General features: G+C 40.8%; 1 protein-coding gene across 1 annotated transcript in view; it reads right to left on the reverse strand.

Annotated features, from left to right (window-relative positions):
* Nucleotides 1-5759, reverse strand: part of stk35 (serine/threonine kinase 35) — a 14780-nt gene extending 9021 nt beyond the window's left edge. Inside the window, exons 1-2 of the mRNA XM_076276095.1 lie at nucleotides 5051-5759; nucleotides 2258-3030 (exon numbers count right to left, since the gene is read on the reverse strand). Coding sequence (XP_076132210.1) covers nucleotides 2291-3030; nucleotides 5051-5585 — 1275 coding nt within the window. The 5' untranslated portion in view covers nucleotides 5586-5759 and the 3' untranslated portion in view covers nucleotides 2258-2290. The remainder of the gene's footprint in view (nucleotides 1-2257; nucleotides 3031-5050) is intronic.
* Nucleotides 5760-15443: the final 9684 nt, after the last annotated feature.

Here is a 15443-nt window from a genome sequence, read left to right on the forward strand (position 1 = left end):
AACTCTTTGCGTACATGCAGTTACTAGTAACTTGGCATCCATATTATTCATAAATAACGCACAGCCTTTTAAAGGCACTTCAGTGTTCTATTAAGGATGTGACTTAAACCACTGTTCACTTTTACCTCCATTTATCCTGAACTTTATTGAAGAGTACATATTTTATCCTTTTACTCAATGTGTATTTCTGTATGTTTATTATTGTGTTTATTCATTATTTTCCTTTTTTCCCCTTGTTGTTTGTATTCTAGCACTTATTCCAGTGATATTGAAGTCCACGGCGTATCTGAAATGCACTGAGCGTATAATCATTTTTATGACAAATATCAATTAGCCTACGTCTACTGTAAAAGACCATAATATAACTATATAATGTCTACTGTGTCTTTATGAATTAAGCTTAATTCTTTTGCTATTATCTATGTTCCAAGTTTCTAAATGTGCTTCGTAAGTGGCTTTGACCAAAAGAGTTAAAATGCCTCATTTGTAACTTTAACTATAAAATGTCTTATTTATAACTTTAACTATAAAATGCCTTATTTGTTAGCATTACAAAAACAAAATTCTTTTTTCTTTGAAATCCAACATTGTCCTCAGCGCATTCATTAAGAGCCATACCAACATGTTAGCGTTAATTCATTAAGAGCCATACCAACTAGGGCTGGGATAAACGATTATTTTTTAAACGATTAATCTAGCGATTATTTTTTCGATGCATCGATTAATCTAACGATTCATTTTTTCAGTCCGATTTGATTTTGATTCGATTATCGATTATTTCCCCATTAATTGACTAATAGCAACTTATACATGTTGATTTACATATTTGAATGAAAAAACATGAATTCTTTAACATTGCAATATATGTTTATTGCTCTTAAGATTCCAAAATAAAAGACTATACAAGTGCAAAGTAATGCATTCTTAGTCAGAGGTAGCATTCAATGAAGTTCAGTAGTGTATATGTCTAATTGAGTGCCTGTCACTTTAAGAGTTCGTGAGGGAATCCTTGCAATTAACATTAACACAGTTGTGTGGATGCAATTCATAACATAGTTAGTTCAAATAACGGTTCGTACTTCTCCTTGGGACAAGCACTTTTGAGTCTTGGAAAACACTTTTTAATTTACATCGGGATTTTGCAAACATTCAGAGTCAATAAAATGAGCCCTGCATGAGTAACGAAATACAAGCAGCTGTAAGTAAGCATGCTAAACTTGACATCCAAACAGTATTCTAACGTTAGCTTTGAGATACTGCTTGATTGCATAACTTAACTTAGTTTAGTCTCCTCAATGTACTATGTTGTGATAAGACATTAGCAGAGTTTACTTTAACTTTAATGCAGCAGTTTTTAAAAAATTTGCGCAGCATGGTCACGATGCTAAGCGGATTTAATAGCAATTTAGCCCGCTGTGTTCTATGCAGTGCTTCTATGTGGCAACAACAATCCTTCAACAATCGTGAATATTTTGTTAAATGCACATGCAGAGGAGGAGCGGGCTCCTTACGAGAGAGAGCGGGCGGGGCGAGGAAAGGCCGCGTGAGTAAAAAAAGTGCAGCTCAATGAAATTATTTAATCTTATCTTATCTGTTTAAATAGTACAACATAGAACATCAATGTGTGGTGGGTGGTTTCGATTTCGTGGCGCCCAGCCACAGATTAATCAATGTATGGGAAACACTGAAGGTGTAAAATTAAAAATATTTAGCAGCACACGTTATGCTTGACGAATCGACGCGCATATTTTGCGTCGACGTATTTTTTGCGTCGACGTTATCGATTACGTCGACGCGTTGTCCCAGCCCTAATACCAACATGTTAGTGTTAATTCATTAAGAACCCAATGGTTCTTAATGAATTAACGCTAACATGTTGGGATGGTGTGCAGGTATCTTTATGTATGTCCAGGCTGCTTACGTCTGTCTGGGAGTGTGTGAAGAACAGCCATAGCAGTGAGTGTGTGTAAGACCGTTTATGAGTGTATGCAAAAATGAACATGAGCACCATCATGTGTGTGGATTAGTTCCTGATAATGTGTGTATGTGTGTGTGTGTGTGTATGTGTATCTGTGCACTCACCTGTGCCAATGAGTGTGTGTGTGTGCACTCACCTGTGCCAATGTGTGTGTGTGTGTGTGTGCGCGCATGTGTGTGTGTGAACAGCACTAACAGTTCACATTACAGAACAGCACTCACCTGTGCTGATGCATGTATGCGTGTGTGTATGTGTGTGTGTGTGTATCTGTGCACTCACCTGTCTGGATGCATGCATGGGTGTGTGTGTGCGTCAGGCTGCGCAGGTGATCTGGTCCATGCGCGTCTGCAGCTGTGTGGCGTCGGGCCGGTCCTGCGGGTTAACGGCCAGCATGTCCAGCAGGAGGCGCCGCAGTCCCTCGCTCATGCAAGAGCGCGAGCGCGCGGGGATGCTCAGCACCATCTTGGGGTTCTCCAGCATGGCCTCGCCGACCGGCACGATGTCCCCGCCACGCCGCACGTACGAGCCCAGCAGCTCCCGCTTCGACTCGCCGTCGATGAACGTGATGCGCTCGATCATGGCCCAGATGATGATGCCCAGGGCGAAGATGTCTGCCTTGGCCGTGTAGTGACCCTCCCACACCTCCGGCGCCATGTAGAAGTCCGAGCCGCATGCCGACGACAGCCAGAACTTGTTGACGTTGACGGTGTTGCGGTTGGCCGTGCGTTCGCCCTGGTCACCTCCGCCGCCGCCGACGTCGTGCTCGGCCCCGAGGCCGGCGCACACCTTGCTGAGGCCGAAGTCGGCGACCTTGATGACGGGCTTGCCGGAGCGCTGGGAGATGAGGATGTTGTCGGGCTTGAGGTCGCGGTGCACGATGTTGTTCTGGTGCAGGAAGGCCACGGCGCGACTCAGCTGCTGCATGAAGCTGCGGTTGGTGCGCGGGTCCGGCCGCCGAGACAGGATGTACTGGTTCAGGTCGCCGCCCTCGCAGAACTCCATCACGAACCAAAGGTAGCACGGCTCCTCAGGGCCTCCCAGGACCCGCTCACCTGGACGGAGGGAGGGAGGGAGGGAGGGATGGAGAGAGGGAGAAACGGAGGGAGGGAGGGAGGGAGAAACAGAGGGAGGGAGGGGAACAGAGAGTTAGTAAACAAAACCAAAGCAGGTGGCTGAAGGGTGATCTGCAGGCCTCTGCTGAATCATTTGTGATTAAGACACACACACACACACACACACACACACAGCAGGCTGATGGAAACTTCACAGGCTTCTGGATTAGGTCAATTAGGAGTAAGCAGGATGCATCTGATCCTTCCGAGCTGTCTGGTACAAGATCATTGTTGGGCCAGAGCAATGACACAGACACTCACACACTCACACACACACACACATCAGGCTTTTACACCACCATGTCACAGCTTTCAACAGAACACACCTGTACTGACAACCATGCAACACAGTGTTTCAGCAATCAACTCATAAGAGTCCACCCCCCCCCCCCCACACACACACACACACACACACACACCTCAACCTGTGCACCGACTGACAGACACACACATACACAAACACACAATTCTGCCAACAGAACAGATCTATGCATTCCTCTCTCCTTCACACAATAGATGGCTTCCTGAGATGGCTGTGCTATGGGGATCCTTTACAGGATCAAAACTAGGTCAAAGTCCCTAGTCAACACAAGTAGGCTATTCTACCTCACAAATGCATGCACACACTGTACACAACAGAACACACACAGAACACACACACACACACACAGATCATTCTTCCACCCATTCACATGTATTCTCAGAATAAGAGTAATATTGCAACAATTTAAAAGTCTCCCCATTCAATGGATCAAAACTCATCCATTTATCCAAGTCCTAGGACAGACCATTCACTTTCACTGAAACTCTACATCAGGAATTACAACCCACAATAAAAAAAGGCTTTATGAATACTTTGACATCAATCTAATCAATTAATAGGAGGTGTCAATTAGGTTTTTAAAAATCAATTAAAACCACTCCAATGAATTACTCTACGGGTGTCATATAATTCACAATGAGCCTTTACATCTATAAAAAACAGGCAGATCTGGGAATCTATCATCACAGACAAAGCGACACTTGCGGGATTAATATTTTATTCTACTCAGAAAGCAGACCTAACAGGCTGCTTATGTAAGTTGCGGGTAGCCTACAAAAGGCTAGCCATACAGTACATCAACCGCTGGCCATAGGCTACTAAGCACTCTCTCTGTCCGTAATCCACTTCAAATATCACACGCATTCACAGCATAAAACGACTTCAAAATTGAGAAAAAGTTTGGGTATAATTTCTGGCTTTTAATAACGTGTTCAATGGTATCGAATGAAGTTCCCAGTCAGTAATAAAGACAATGGGAGTGGATGTACCTTTAGCATAACTGCTTCAGCCTATAGGACGTCAGTGAAAGGGTTAACTGATGCCAACTAGAACACGATGTTCTCGGAGAAGGGGGACATGCTGCTCCTGCGCCTCAACGCAACTGATCCGGGTTGACTCGGCAGCATTTTTTGAAATTTAAAAAACGTTTTCATCGATGGCATGACATATAATCGAATTCATTGGTAATATTCCTCTACTGTAATTAGTTTGTGAAACTTTTACTGCCTCGGGAGAATAAACAAGCCACCAAGAAAAACATATCGGAACAATAAAGCTAGCCTGCTCAGCCTACTAAAATCACAACACAGCGGTAGCATCAAACGAAAAAACACGCCAAATGTGTTACACAGTGTCGAAGAATCCCAAAGTAGCAATTTCTCCCTTAGAATGGCATGTATGTTACTTATTGACAACGAATTGTGCAAACAGCTGTGAGGCAGACAGGCAGACAGACTTCATTATTAGTAGGCTAAGCTAACCTAACCTATGGATTGCACTCCTGTAAGCAAAGGTGTAGCCTAATAATTTCACACCTCTTTCAGCTGTTCATGTCTCGTTTATGACAAGTGCCTAATATACAACACTATCTAAAAACACTGCCATTCAGTCATGGCGAAGTATCCCCGGACCCTCTACCTTTTAGGGAGGTCTCCACTAGCCTCAGGTACTGTTTGGATCGTTTGTTCCCGTGACTCATCTTCTGTGCAAGTCCGTTTCTCTGGAGCACACACTCCTCGAGCTGCACCACGTTCTCGTGCTTCTTTTCCAGGCTCGCGAGGGCCCAGAACTCCGCCAAGGCGAGCTCCACGTTCTCCGGAGCGTCGCAGCGGAGCTTCTTCACGGCGACACGGGCCCCTGTCTTCCGGGCCACAGCCTCGTAAACTACCCCATAGCTGCCCCGACCCACCTCCCGAAGCAGGCTGTAACGTGGAGCCATGATCATGGCGTTCTCCAAGTTCTCATTCTTGAAAAAGCCCGAAGAGAAACAGTCCTGCTCCATCGGGTCGTCTCTGTCCTCCATCGGAACATCTGTGTCCTCGTTATTGCCCACCGGGATTGCCCGCAGGACTTTACCCACGTCGCGCTTCATGTTCCCGTTCTGCACGTCCACTCCTCCCTTGCAGACCTGCACTCTTCTTAACTTTCGCCGCATCGTATTGCGTGTATCCATGAAAGGTTCCCTTTGACAAGCCAATGTGAAGGGCAACGGTTTCTATTTGTCATAACTTGTGCTTGTCCAGCACTATGAGCCGACCAGGGTGGGATGCCGTGTTTTCTTCGATCAAAAACGGTGGCAGTTACGTTCTCTTTGATGGGATTGACTTCGAAAATCAGCAGCTGTCCTCAAAACAAAAATAAAGATCGTCAGAGCAGTCTGTGATGTAAGGAGGGGGAGGACCGCTCGCGAGCCTGGTCCATTTACGCAGAGCCGCGGGGAACTCGAGCCAGCGCCTTTTCGTTCCCAGAATTAATCACAATTCAAATACACAATACAAAAACGACCTCCATATATAAACAAATGTTATATGTTCTTAAAACCGAGTCTGGTTTCTTACAGCAATCCCGACAGTTAGTTTGTTCCTAGTGATATGCAAATGAGGAAGAGTCTATTCTGCAGAAGGGGCGGATAAACAAATTCGCGTGGATCTTCAGCTCCGATTTAAAGAGCAATCACTCTACATCAAGAAACATTGACAAAAGAACACAACAAATAACTCCTTTAAATGTTTTGTTACATTTTAAGATGAATAAACGTACATTTCCGTTGCATTTCAGTTGGGTGTTCCTCATCTCTTACTCAGCCAGAGGTGCCAGAACAACATGACAACTTCACGTGTTGTTCTTCGGCACGTGGAGAACGGCATGGACACCCCAGCGCCATTTGAATGTGTATGACATGTGTATGCAGATGTGACATGTTACCTTAACATTATTAAAATAATACACTCTGGAAAGTTCTGTATTCAACTTAAAAAAATGCAGATCTGGAGTAGGCAAGTTGCTGTGCAAAAGTCTGTGGTTTGTGAAGAAATAATAAAGCTTAATTTGAGAGTGGTTTCAAGAAAGTACATTTCAATAGTACTGAACTTACTGAACTTATTCCTCAGGTGTCTTTTACAGAGTTTAGCTGCTGTAAGCTGTATAGAAGAAGTAGCAAATGATGTGCAAGAGTAACATAACAAGAACACATTACTTTTAAGAACATTTTATCACCACAATATTATTAACAACACATTACTTTTAAGAACATTTGATCACCACAATATTATTAACGACAGGTTACTTTTAAGAACATTTTATCACCCCAATATTATTAACGACACGTTACTTTTAAGAGCATTTTATCACCACAATATTATTAACGACACGTTACTTTTAAGAACATTTTATCACCACAATATTATTAACGACACGTTACTTTTAAGAGCATTTTATCACCACAATATTATTAGCAACACATTACTTTTAAGAACATTTCATTATTACTATATTAACACTAATATTAAAAACATATCATTATTATTGTTATTATTATTGTTACTGTTGCTGACAAGTTCATCCTTTATTAAAACACACATTCAAAATCATGTTATGTAATCATTTTACCTGAATAAATATATAACTGTCTCAATGATACTAACTTAGATTGTAAGCAAAAAGATTTTCAGTGTTACGTCTTCCCAAAGACAATATACAGTTAAGAACAAAAGGATTCATACCCCTGACAAATATTGATTTAATGGTGATTTTCTCTTGACCAGTGTGTTTGTTTGACTGAAAATGACACTGTCACATGCCAAAAGGTTGCAAGACAATGTGAGAGAAACAAAAAGAAGCATTTTCATATTTTTTGTAACATTTTTATGAAAAATGGCATGTTAAATAATCAATGGAAACATCTTTATTTGCCATCAAAGCTCTCAAAATGGTTCTTAAAATACCAACCAAGCCTCTCCATGTCTCCACATTGATTAATTTGACATTGTTGTTTATTATTGATATTCTCCTTAATGTAGTCTTACCATGTTATTGTTTTTATATTATTGATTGAATGGACTTTATTGCTTACTATTGCTTTTGTCCCCTCATTTTCATTGTTAATATAGGCTATTGATTGAATTGACATTGTTGTTCATTATTGCTATTCTCTTTATTATAGTCTGACCAACATCTTAATTTATTCCCTGTTAAATTGAAGTATTATATTGTTTTGTATTTGTATGTCACTTTGGACAAAAGCGTAACCATAACCGTAACTCTGGCCTTGTGCTCACTTTTTTGATGGATAGAGGTCTGGACTCTGGCTCTGTCACTCTAAAATGTTGATATTGTTCTCGGTTAACCATTCCTTGGCTTGTTTGGCAGAATGTTTTGGACCATTGTGTGGTTTAATGGCCCAATGCCGCCTATTGGGATAAGTCTCTCGGCAGACTGCCAATAGGGCAAAAATGGTTGTTCTTGGTGACATGCAAATCTAAAGGAAAGTATTGCTTATTCCTTAAAGCCTGGCAGATAGACTGTACACAAAATATGTTTGAGATGGAACTTAAATATGCAACGGAATGGAATGCAATATTTTTCAACATTTGCATATTTCTGACAGTGATTTTGAATTAAAAATGCACTACATTTTAAATGCTGCATTTCATAACTAATATTCTAATGTAAAAAGTTATGTACATGTTTTGTCAACATGTGTCGCAAATATGGCCACAATTGGCCATATTCTAAATGTTAGAATATCACAAAAAATGTTAAGCCTTTTCATTGCAGAGAAACCACAAATGTATTCAGTTGGGTAAGTATGTGGATGGGTACTGATATTTGCATTTATTCAGTTGTGTCGTAAGTACGTGGATGGGTACTGATATTTGCATTGTTGGATGGGAAGAAAAACATGACACAAACCATAGCAAACATACATCTCTAATTAACCTCTAATTTCCTCTCATTTATTTATTTAATTACTATTATTCAAATGTTATATAAATCAAATAAAGAATGGGCATATGAATAAAATGGAAAAGCCTGACTTTTAAAATCACATATGATGATATAAATAAAACAATAAACATATCAAGTAGTTTCAAAGGAGTTATTTTTGGCTTCACATTTGAATACTTTTTGCATTTTTTCTCTCTTTTCTTATCTGTAATGTGTTTCAGCATGTGTCTACCTTTTAGACAGATTAGTTCACTTCAAAGCACAACAAATAGCAACGCTGGACCCCAAGTGGGACTGTTCCCAGAAGGCCAGAGAGGAGAGATTATGTAATTACTTCAGTTTTTCTTACTTACGGAAATAATCCATCATTTCTGCTATACAAAGGAAATTCTGTCAACTTACTGAGCACTCAATCTTGGACACACTTCTACCATCTACATATTTATTTAAGACGAAACCTTTTATTTTTCTCTTAACTAAAGAAGGACAATGGCATAATAAAAGGAATTTTTATTTGCATTATTTGCATAAATTTACAATATATATAGACACATAAACACATATTCTCCAATGGCATGAAAAGGAAAAAAAAATGTATGTAACATCACCTATTGCTTCATATTTGTCTAGGCTGATCATTGATAGCCTGGAAACCAGACTCTCTGACTTCGCAGAGAGTCTGGCCTAGATCCATAGGCATTCGTTTATTTCCGGGTGGGAGGGCACAGTTTGAGGTTTAAAATCATTGGAGTTCCTTTGAACCAATCACTAACAACCGGCGTTTCGTCATACAGAGAAGTTTCTCTGCAGCACCGTGCTGCACGCCCATAACAAGCACGGGTGCATCTTATCAGCAAACAATCAGACGTTTCATCTGCGTAACTCTCGCCAAAATGCATCATATAGTGTTTTGTGAATGTACCCAAGTCAAACTTTCATATAAATGCATAAGTACGTCCAAAGCGCCACTTTTAAGCTTGTATGCGTTGTCGTTTTCGGGTGAAATGACCTTTTGAATGGGATTCCTATAGGGCTACTACTTTTTTGATACAATCGCGTCAAAATCGCTATTTTTCAAATACTTTGAAGGCTCGACACAACATGAAACTTTGATCGAAGTATCATCAGTTTCTCTACACATGAACTCAAGCATTGAGAACATTGTTGGTGTACAGAGTTTACTAAAAGAGAGGTTTTGAACAACTCACTTGTTTTTTCTGCTCGCTGCCATTTTGCCATCTTGCAAGGAGTGAGTTGTCCAAAATCTTTCTTTTTAGTAAGCTATGTGTTCACGAACAATGTTCTTAATGCTCGAGTTCATATGTAGAGACACTGATGATGCTTCGATCAAAGTTTCAAGTTATGTCAAGCCTTCTTAGTGTTTGAAAAATAGAGATTTTGACCCGACCATGTAGCCTACTAAACTACAGTTTGACTCGGGTACTTTCGTAGCCTATTTCAAGTGACAAAATCTATGACTTATGTTTAGCTGACGATATAACATCCTACTCCACTGTGACTTCGTTCATGACACTCCTGGTAATAGGCTAAACTATTATTTACATTTGCTCAAAGATTTCATAAGTATAAGTCATTTTCGCTCCCTATGTTGATGTATTCCAAGCGATCTGCTTCAGGGGCGGGGACGTAGTAATTGACACACCATGCCTGGGTACGTAATCGCTCTCAGGGACGCCCACTGTTCGCTGGTTGGTCGGCTGCCCAACTGCCGAAGTAAACGAGCGTGAATCAACCTATTCCAGACCGAGTACTGTAGGGAAAATAAATCGACCGGAAGTACGTAGACAGGCCAAGGCCAGGCTAGATCATTGACACTGCAAGGAGAATATTGACTTTCCTCCTGTTCTTCTTATATCTCAGACAGAGGTGCAATATAGAGACATCCACATAGAGATTCACCATTTCACAGTATATACAAACATATCCTATTTTTTGTGATTGTTAGTTCTCCAGGCACAGATAAACTTGGCTGGATCCACCTTTTGCATTCAACATGGAATTAAATATATTTATTAAATATAGTTCAAATAGGTGTAGATCCATATTTAACCCATAGTGAATCTTTAATGTCTTTATTCCAAATTGCACAATCCCATAAGAATATATACAGAGAAATCTACCACTAAGGCTGCATAATGGATATGGTGAGACCACATGGCTTATGGCTCTGGCTGACTAGTACAAGCCGTATATTTCATATTGATTTCTGCGCCTCTTGAGGGGGACAGAGCTATGCTTGCAGCGCCTCAGAACACTTCCACAGCTCTAGAATGCTTCAACAGGTTCAGAAAGCTCCAGAATGCTTCAGAACTATAGACTGTATCAGAGCCCTGTATATAAATCTATATCTATATCTTATCTATGATAATAATAATAATAATAATAATAATAATAATAATAATAATAAGCTTTATTTGTATAGCACCTTTCATACACAGAATGCAGCTCAAAGTGCTTTACATTTGGAGCATGTAACACAATAATAGTCAGTCAGTCATTATCAATCACTTTCACTTTTATGAGGCTCATTAAGGCATGTTATTGCTGAACATGGACTGTATAAAAAATAGATCTTGATTCTGTACCTGTTGCAACATTCTAAGCAATTGTGTCGAAGGATTCTGGAGCTTTCTGAATGTTCTGAAGCATTCTGGGGATTCTTTAAGAACCTGTAGGTACCAGAATGCTTCAGAACCTTGAACACATGGAATGTTGCAACAGGTAGGCTACAGAATCAAGATCTGGTGCATGATCCTGCACCGTATCATACAGAATAGATTTGTGGGTTACTCCAAGGTCTCCAACTCTCCCGAGGCCTCAGTGCTGTTGTAGCATACTTGTCAATTCCGTCAGATACCAGCATCGGCCAAATGAGTGAATATGATGTAAAGAGCCAGACCCAGTTGCTAGTGGGATCACTCTGGCCTCTGGCTGAAAGTGGGCCAGTGAGATGCAGGTGGACAAGTGAACCCAGGCTGCCTATGAGCGTCACCCCCACTTTGATACAGAAAACACACAGGCCGGCCCCCACAGGTCCGCCCCCTGCCTTTAGGATGATCCATATGACGTAATCCTCAGCTTATAGGGTCATCATACACACCAACACATATGATCACATTCACAGAGTGTTGTTGCACAACATGACCCTCTCCCCCCCTGCCCCACTCACCATGCATTACTGATCATCCAGCAAGGCCCATACACACGCACACACAGACGCACACACACACAGACGCACGCACAGACGCACACACACACACACACAGACGCACGCACACACACACACACACACACACACACACAGACGCACACACACACAGACGCACGCACACACGCACACACACACACAGAGGGCTCTATTTAACTCATCTCCCCCACCCAACCCTAGCCCCCACACTAGCCAAACTTGACCCCTCAGAAGGTCACAACGGTTACGTTTGGGTGACAGAAAAAACACAATCATGCAATCACACACACACACACACACACAATGACTGAGGTTGTGCCAATTCATTAGCTGATCCTCTGATAGGATAGCCTGACAAGGCAGCAAGCAGACACAGAAGATGAGCTTCAGAAACGTTCCCAATGTGAACACACACACGGAACTGCACCACAGACGCAATGCAACACAGCCGTTACACAGACGCAATGCAACACAGACGCAATGCAACACAGACGCAATGCAACACAGACGCAATGCAACACAGACGCAATGTAACACAGACACAATGCAACACAGACGCAATGCAACACAGACGCAATGCAACACAGACACAATGCAACACAGACGTTACACAGACACAATGCAACACAGACGCAATGCAACACAGACACAATGCAACACAGACGTTACACAGATGCAATGCAACACAGACGCAATGCAACACAGACACAATGCAACAAAGCCGTTACACAGACGCAATGCAACACCGCCGTTACACAGAACGCAATGCAACACAGACGCAATGCAACACAGACACAATGCAACACAGACGTTACACAGACGCAGTGCAACACAGACGTTACACAGACGCAATGCAGGCAATGTGTCCTTGGTGTCAGACTGCTTCAGTGGCTGCAGAATCTTCCTCAACAACACTAACATTCCATCAGCACTTCCAGAATGTCCCAGACTGCTTCCTCAACAACACTAACGTTCCATCAGGGTTGTTCAGCACTTCCAGAATGTCCCAGACTGCTTCAACAGTGTCAGAATGTCTCAAAAGTGTTAGAATGCTTCATGTCATATGCAATGCTTCATGATGCATTCAAGAGGCCGTAATTTGAATGTCTTAAGTCTTATATACAGTACTTTATTTGCTTTTCACATGTTTCTAACATTTTCACATATTTTCTATAAAATAAGTTTTGAAATTTTGAAATCAGGTAGGGCCCAGAAATATTGAACTCCAGTCCTGATGTCCAGACCTGGATGTCACTTGCACCATCACGAGCATGACTGACTGAGTCCAATTGCACTATCACCAGCATGACTGACTGAGTCCAATTGCCTTATTACCACCACGTCCCCCCTCCTCCCCCTATTCATCACTAAGTTCAATTGTCTTACCCCCCCCCCCACACACACACACACACACACACACCAGCTGGGACTAATGAGCAGAGCTCAAGCCAGCAGCCCCACACCATCAGAAGACACACACACACACACACCAGTCAGAACACACCAGCCTTTTCATTGCAGAGAAACCGCAAATGTATTCAGTTGTGTAAGTATGTGGATGGGTACTGATATTTGCATTTATTCAGTTGTGTCGTAAGTACGTGGCTGGGTACTACTGATATTTGCATTTATTATAGTCTACATGAAATGAATATGTGTCTACACTGCAAAAAATGAAATTTAACCAAGTGTTAATAATCTTCTATTAAGATCAAAGAATCTATTTGGTATTGTTTTTAGTATGGAAAGACTTACCTAGTGCTCTCCCGTAAGATCATTTTGACTTATTTTAAGAAGACCTTGACTTATTTTAAGTCTTATCAAGACAAATTTACTCAACGCACTGGCAGACAAATTTGCTTGTTTTCAGGATGAGATGTCTTAAAATAAGTCAAACTTTTCTTAAATTAAGTCAAATGATTTCATGAGAAAGCACTAGGTAAGTCTCTTTATACTGAAAACAATGCCAACTATTTTTTTTTATCTTGATATCAGATTAATAACACTTGGTTAGATTGTGTTAGATAAGCAGTTTTTGCAGTGTACCTTTTGAAATGCCTTTATGAAAAATGGCATGTTCAAAATGATTCATACCCTTTTTAAATAATCAATGGAAACATCTTTATTTGCCATCAAAGCTCTCAAAATGGTTCTTAAAATACCAACCAAGCCTCTCCATGTCTCCACAGTGATTAATTTGACATTGTTGTTTATTATTGATATTCTCCTTAATGTAGTCTTACCATGTTATTGTTTTTATATTATTGATTGAATGGACATTATTGCTTACTATTGCTTTTGTCCCCTCATTTTCATTGTTTATATAGGCTATTGATTGAATTGACATTGTTGTTCATTATTGCTATTCTCCTTATTATAGTCTGACCAACATCTTAATTTGTTCCCTGTTAAATTGAATTATTATACGGCTCTTCAGAGTGCTGCAGAAAGTTCCATTCACATGAATGGGCCTTCCCAACGTTCAGGCCTATGTTAAATCTACATAAATCACCTGCAAAGCATTTAATCACCGCTGTCAATGGCAACGGGTATTGTGCTTCTGATTAATGTCTTTCATATTGTGGGTACCTGATCTGCAGGGGTTACCAGATCTGCATGATTACGTCACAAAATACATAAAATACATTCTGATTGGTCTATTAGCCGTTGCACTTCCAGAATTTCATTGGTCAGAATGTTGATTGCTGTTCGATAATTTGCCTAAGTTTATTGTTTTCTGTTGAAGGACCCAACGTACAGGAAGGAACGCAAGTGTCTTTGAAATATTGAACTAGCCGCCCATCATCTATTGTGACGTAATCATGCAGATCAGGTACCCTGACCCGTGCAGATCAGGTACCCTCAAATATTGAACTAGCCGGCAAGCCGCCCAATCAGCCAAACACCGATAGGCCTACCTACCGTTTTTGTAATATAAACAAATAAAACATTAGTTGCAGTATTAAATTGCAAACGTCTAGCCTGTCAATCCTTGAAATACAGAACTACCAGCTAGCCACCAAACATTGATGTACTCTGTCTTACTTATAGGAACGTATTTCCAACCTCTTAGTGTAGTAGACTGTCACTTATTAGCTAGCCATCAAACATCGATGTATGTATGTATTTCCAACCTCTTACGTGTGTCACTTAATATTCATTTCTATACAAACCAAGACGGCAGATTCCTAAAGAAACACAAGCACCCACACGTGTATCTAAATTAGCTATGTACCAAAAATACATGTTACCGTGACTCAAAGAGCTGTAAACAGTGTTGAAGGCTGCGTGTAGAAATCCGCTTGGAGCTCCAGTGGAAATTTGAATTGCGAACTAGCCTGTCAAACCTTGAAATACAGAACTACCCAGCTAGCCACCAGCTAGCGTCCATATATATATATTTTATCGCTTACAGCCCGACAACATTCGTCAGTGAATCTCTATGGGCACAACCCTCCTACCTGACATGAGGTTAAAACGGAACCCTCGATATATCCTCGATATATCGGACATTACAATTTATGTAATATGATTTACATGCAAACTACCGGAAACATTGACGTCGTTAACCCAACCCTTGACAAAACCAAATCAGACTAAAGAAATTGACGAGCTATACATGTGTGAATAAAATGGGCAGCAAATTAAATTCATTTCTGTGAATCTTACTTTAAGTACCTTTAGTTTAAATCAATGTTTTCTTAAGTTTAAACAGGCCACTCTTGTAATATGATGTCTAGGCTACCTTTGCTTCTAATTAAATATACATTTCTAAAATACATAATTTCTAATATCAGCTGATTACACACATAAACAGTAAAATTAAGCTTGTCCATACATTTGGAAATCCATTACCACAAATGACAAACAAAACAA

Source organism: Alosa pseudoharengus, unplaced genomic scaffold (assembly GCF_046254945.1).
Source record: "Alosa pseudoharengus isolate Yale_2024_CS ecotype anadromous, Long Island Sound unplaced genomic scaffold, YU_APseudo_1.1 YU_APseudo_1.1_scf_9, whole genome shotgun sequence".
Classification (NCBI taxonomy): domain Eukaryota; kingdom Metazoa; phylum Chordata; class Actinopteri; order Clupeiformes; family Clupeidae; genus Alosa; species Alosa pseudoharengus.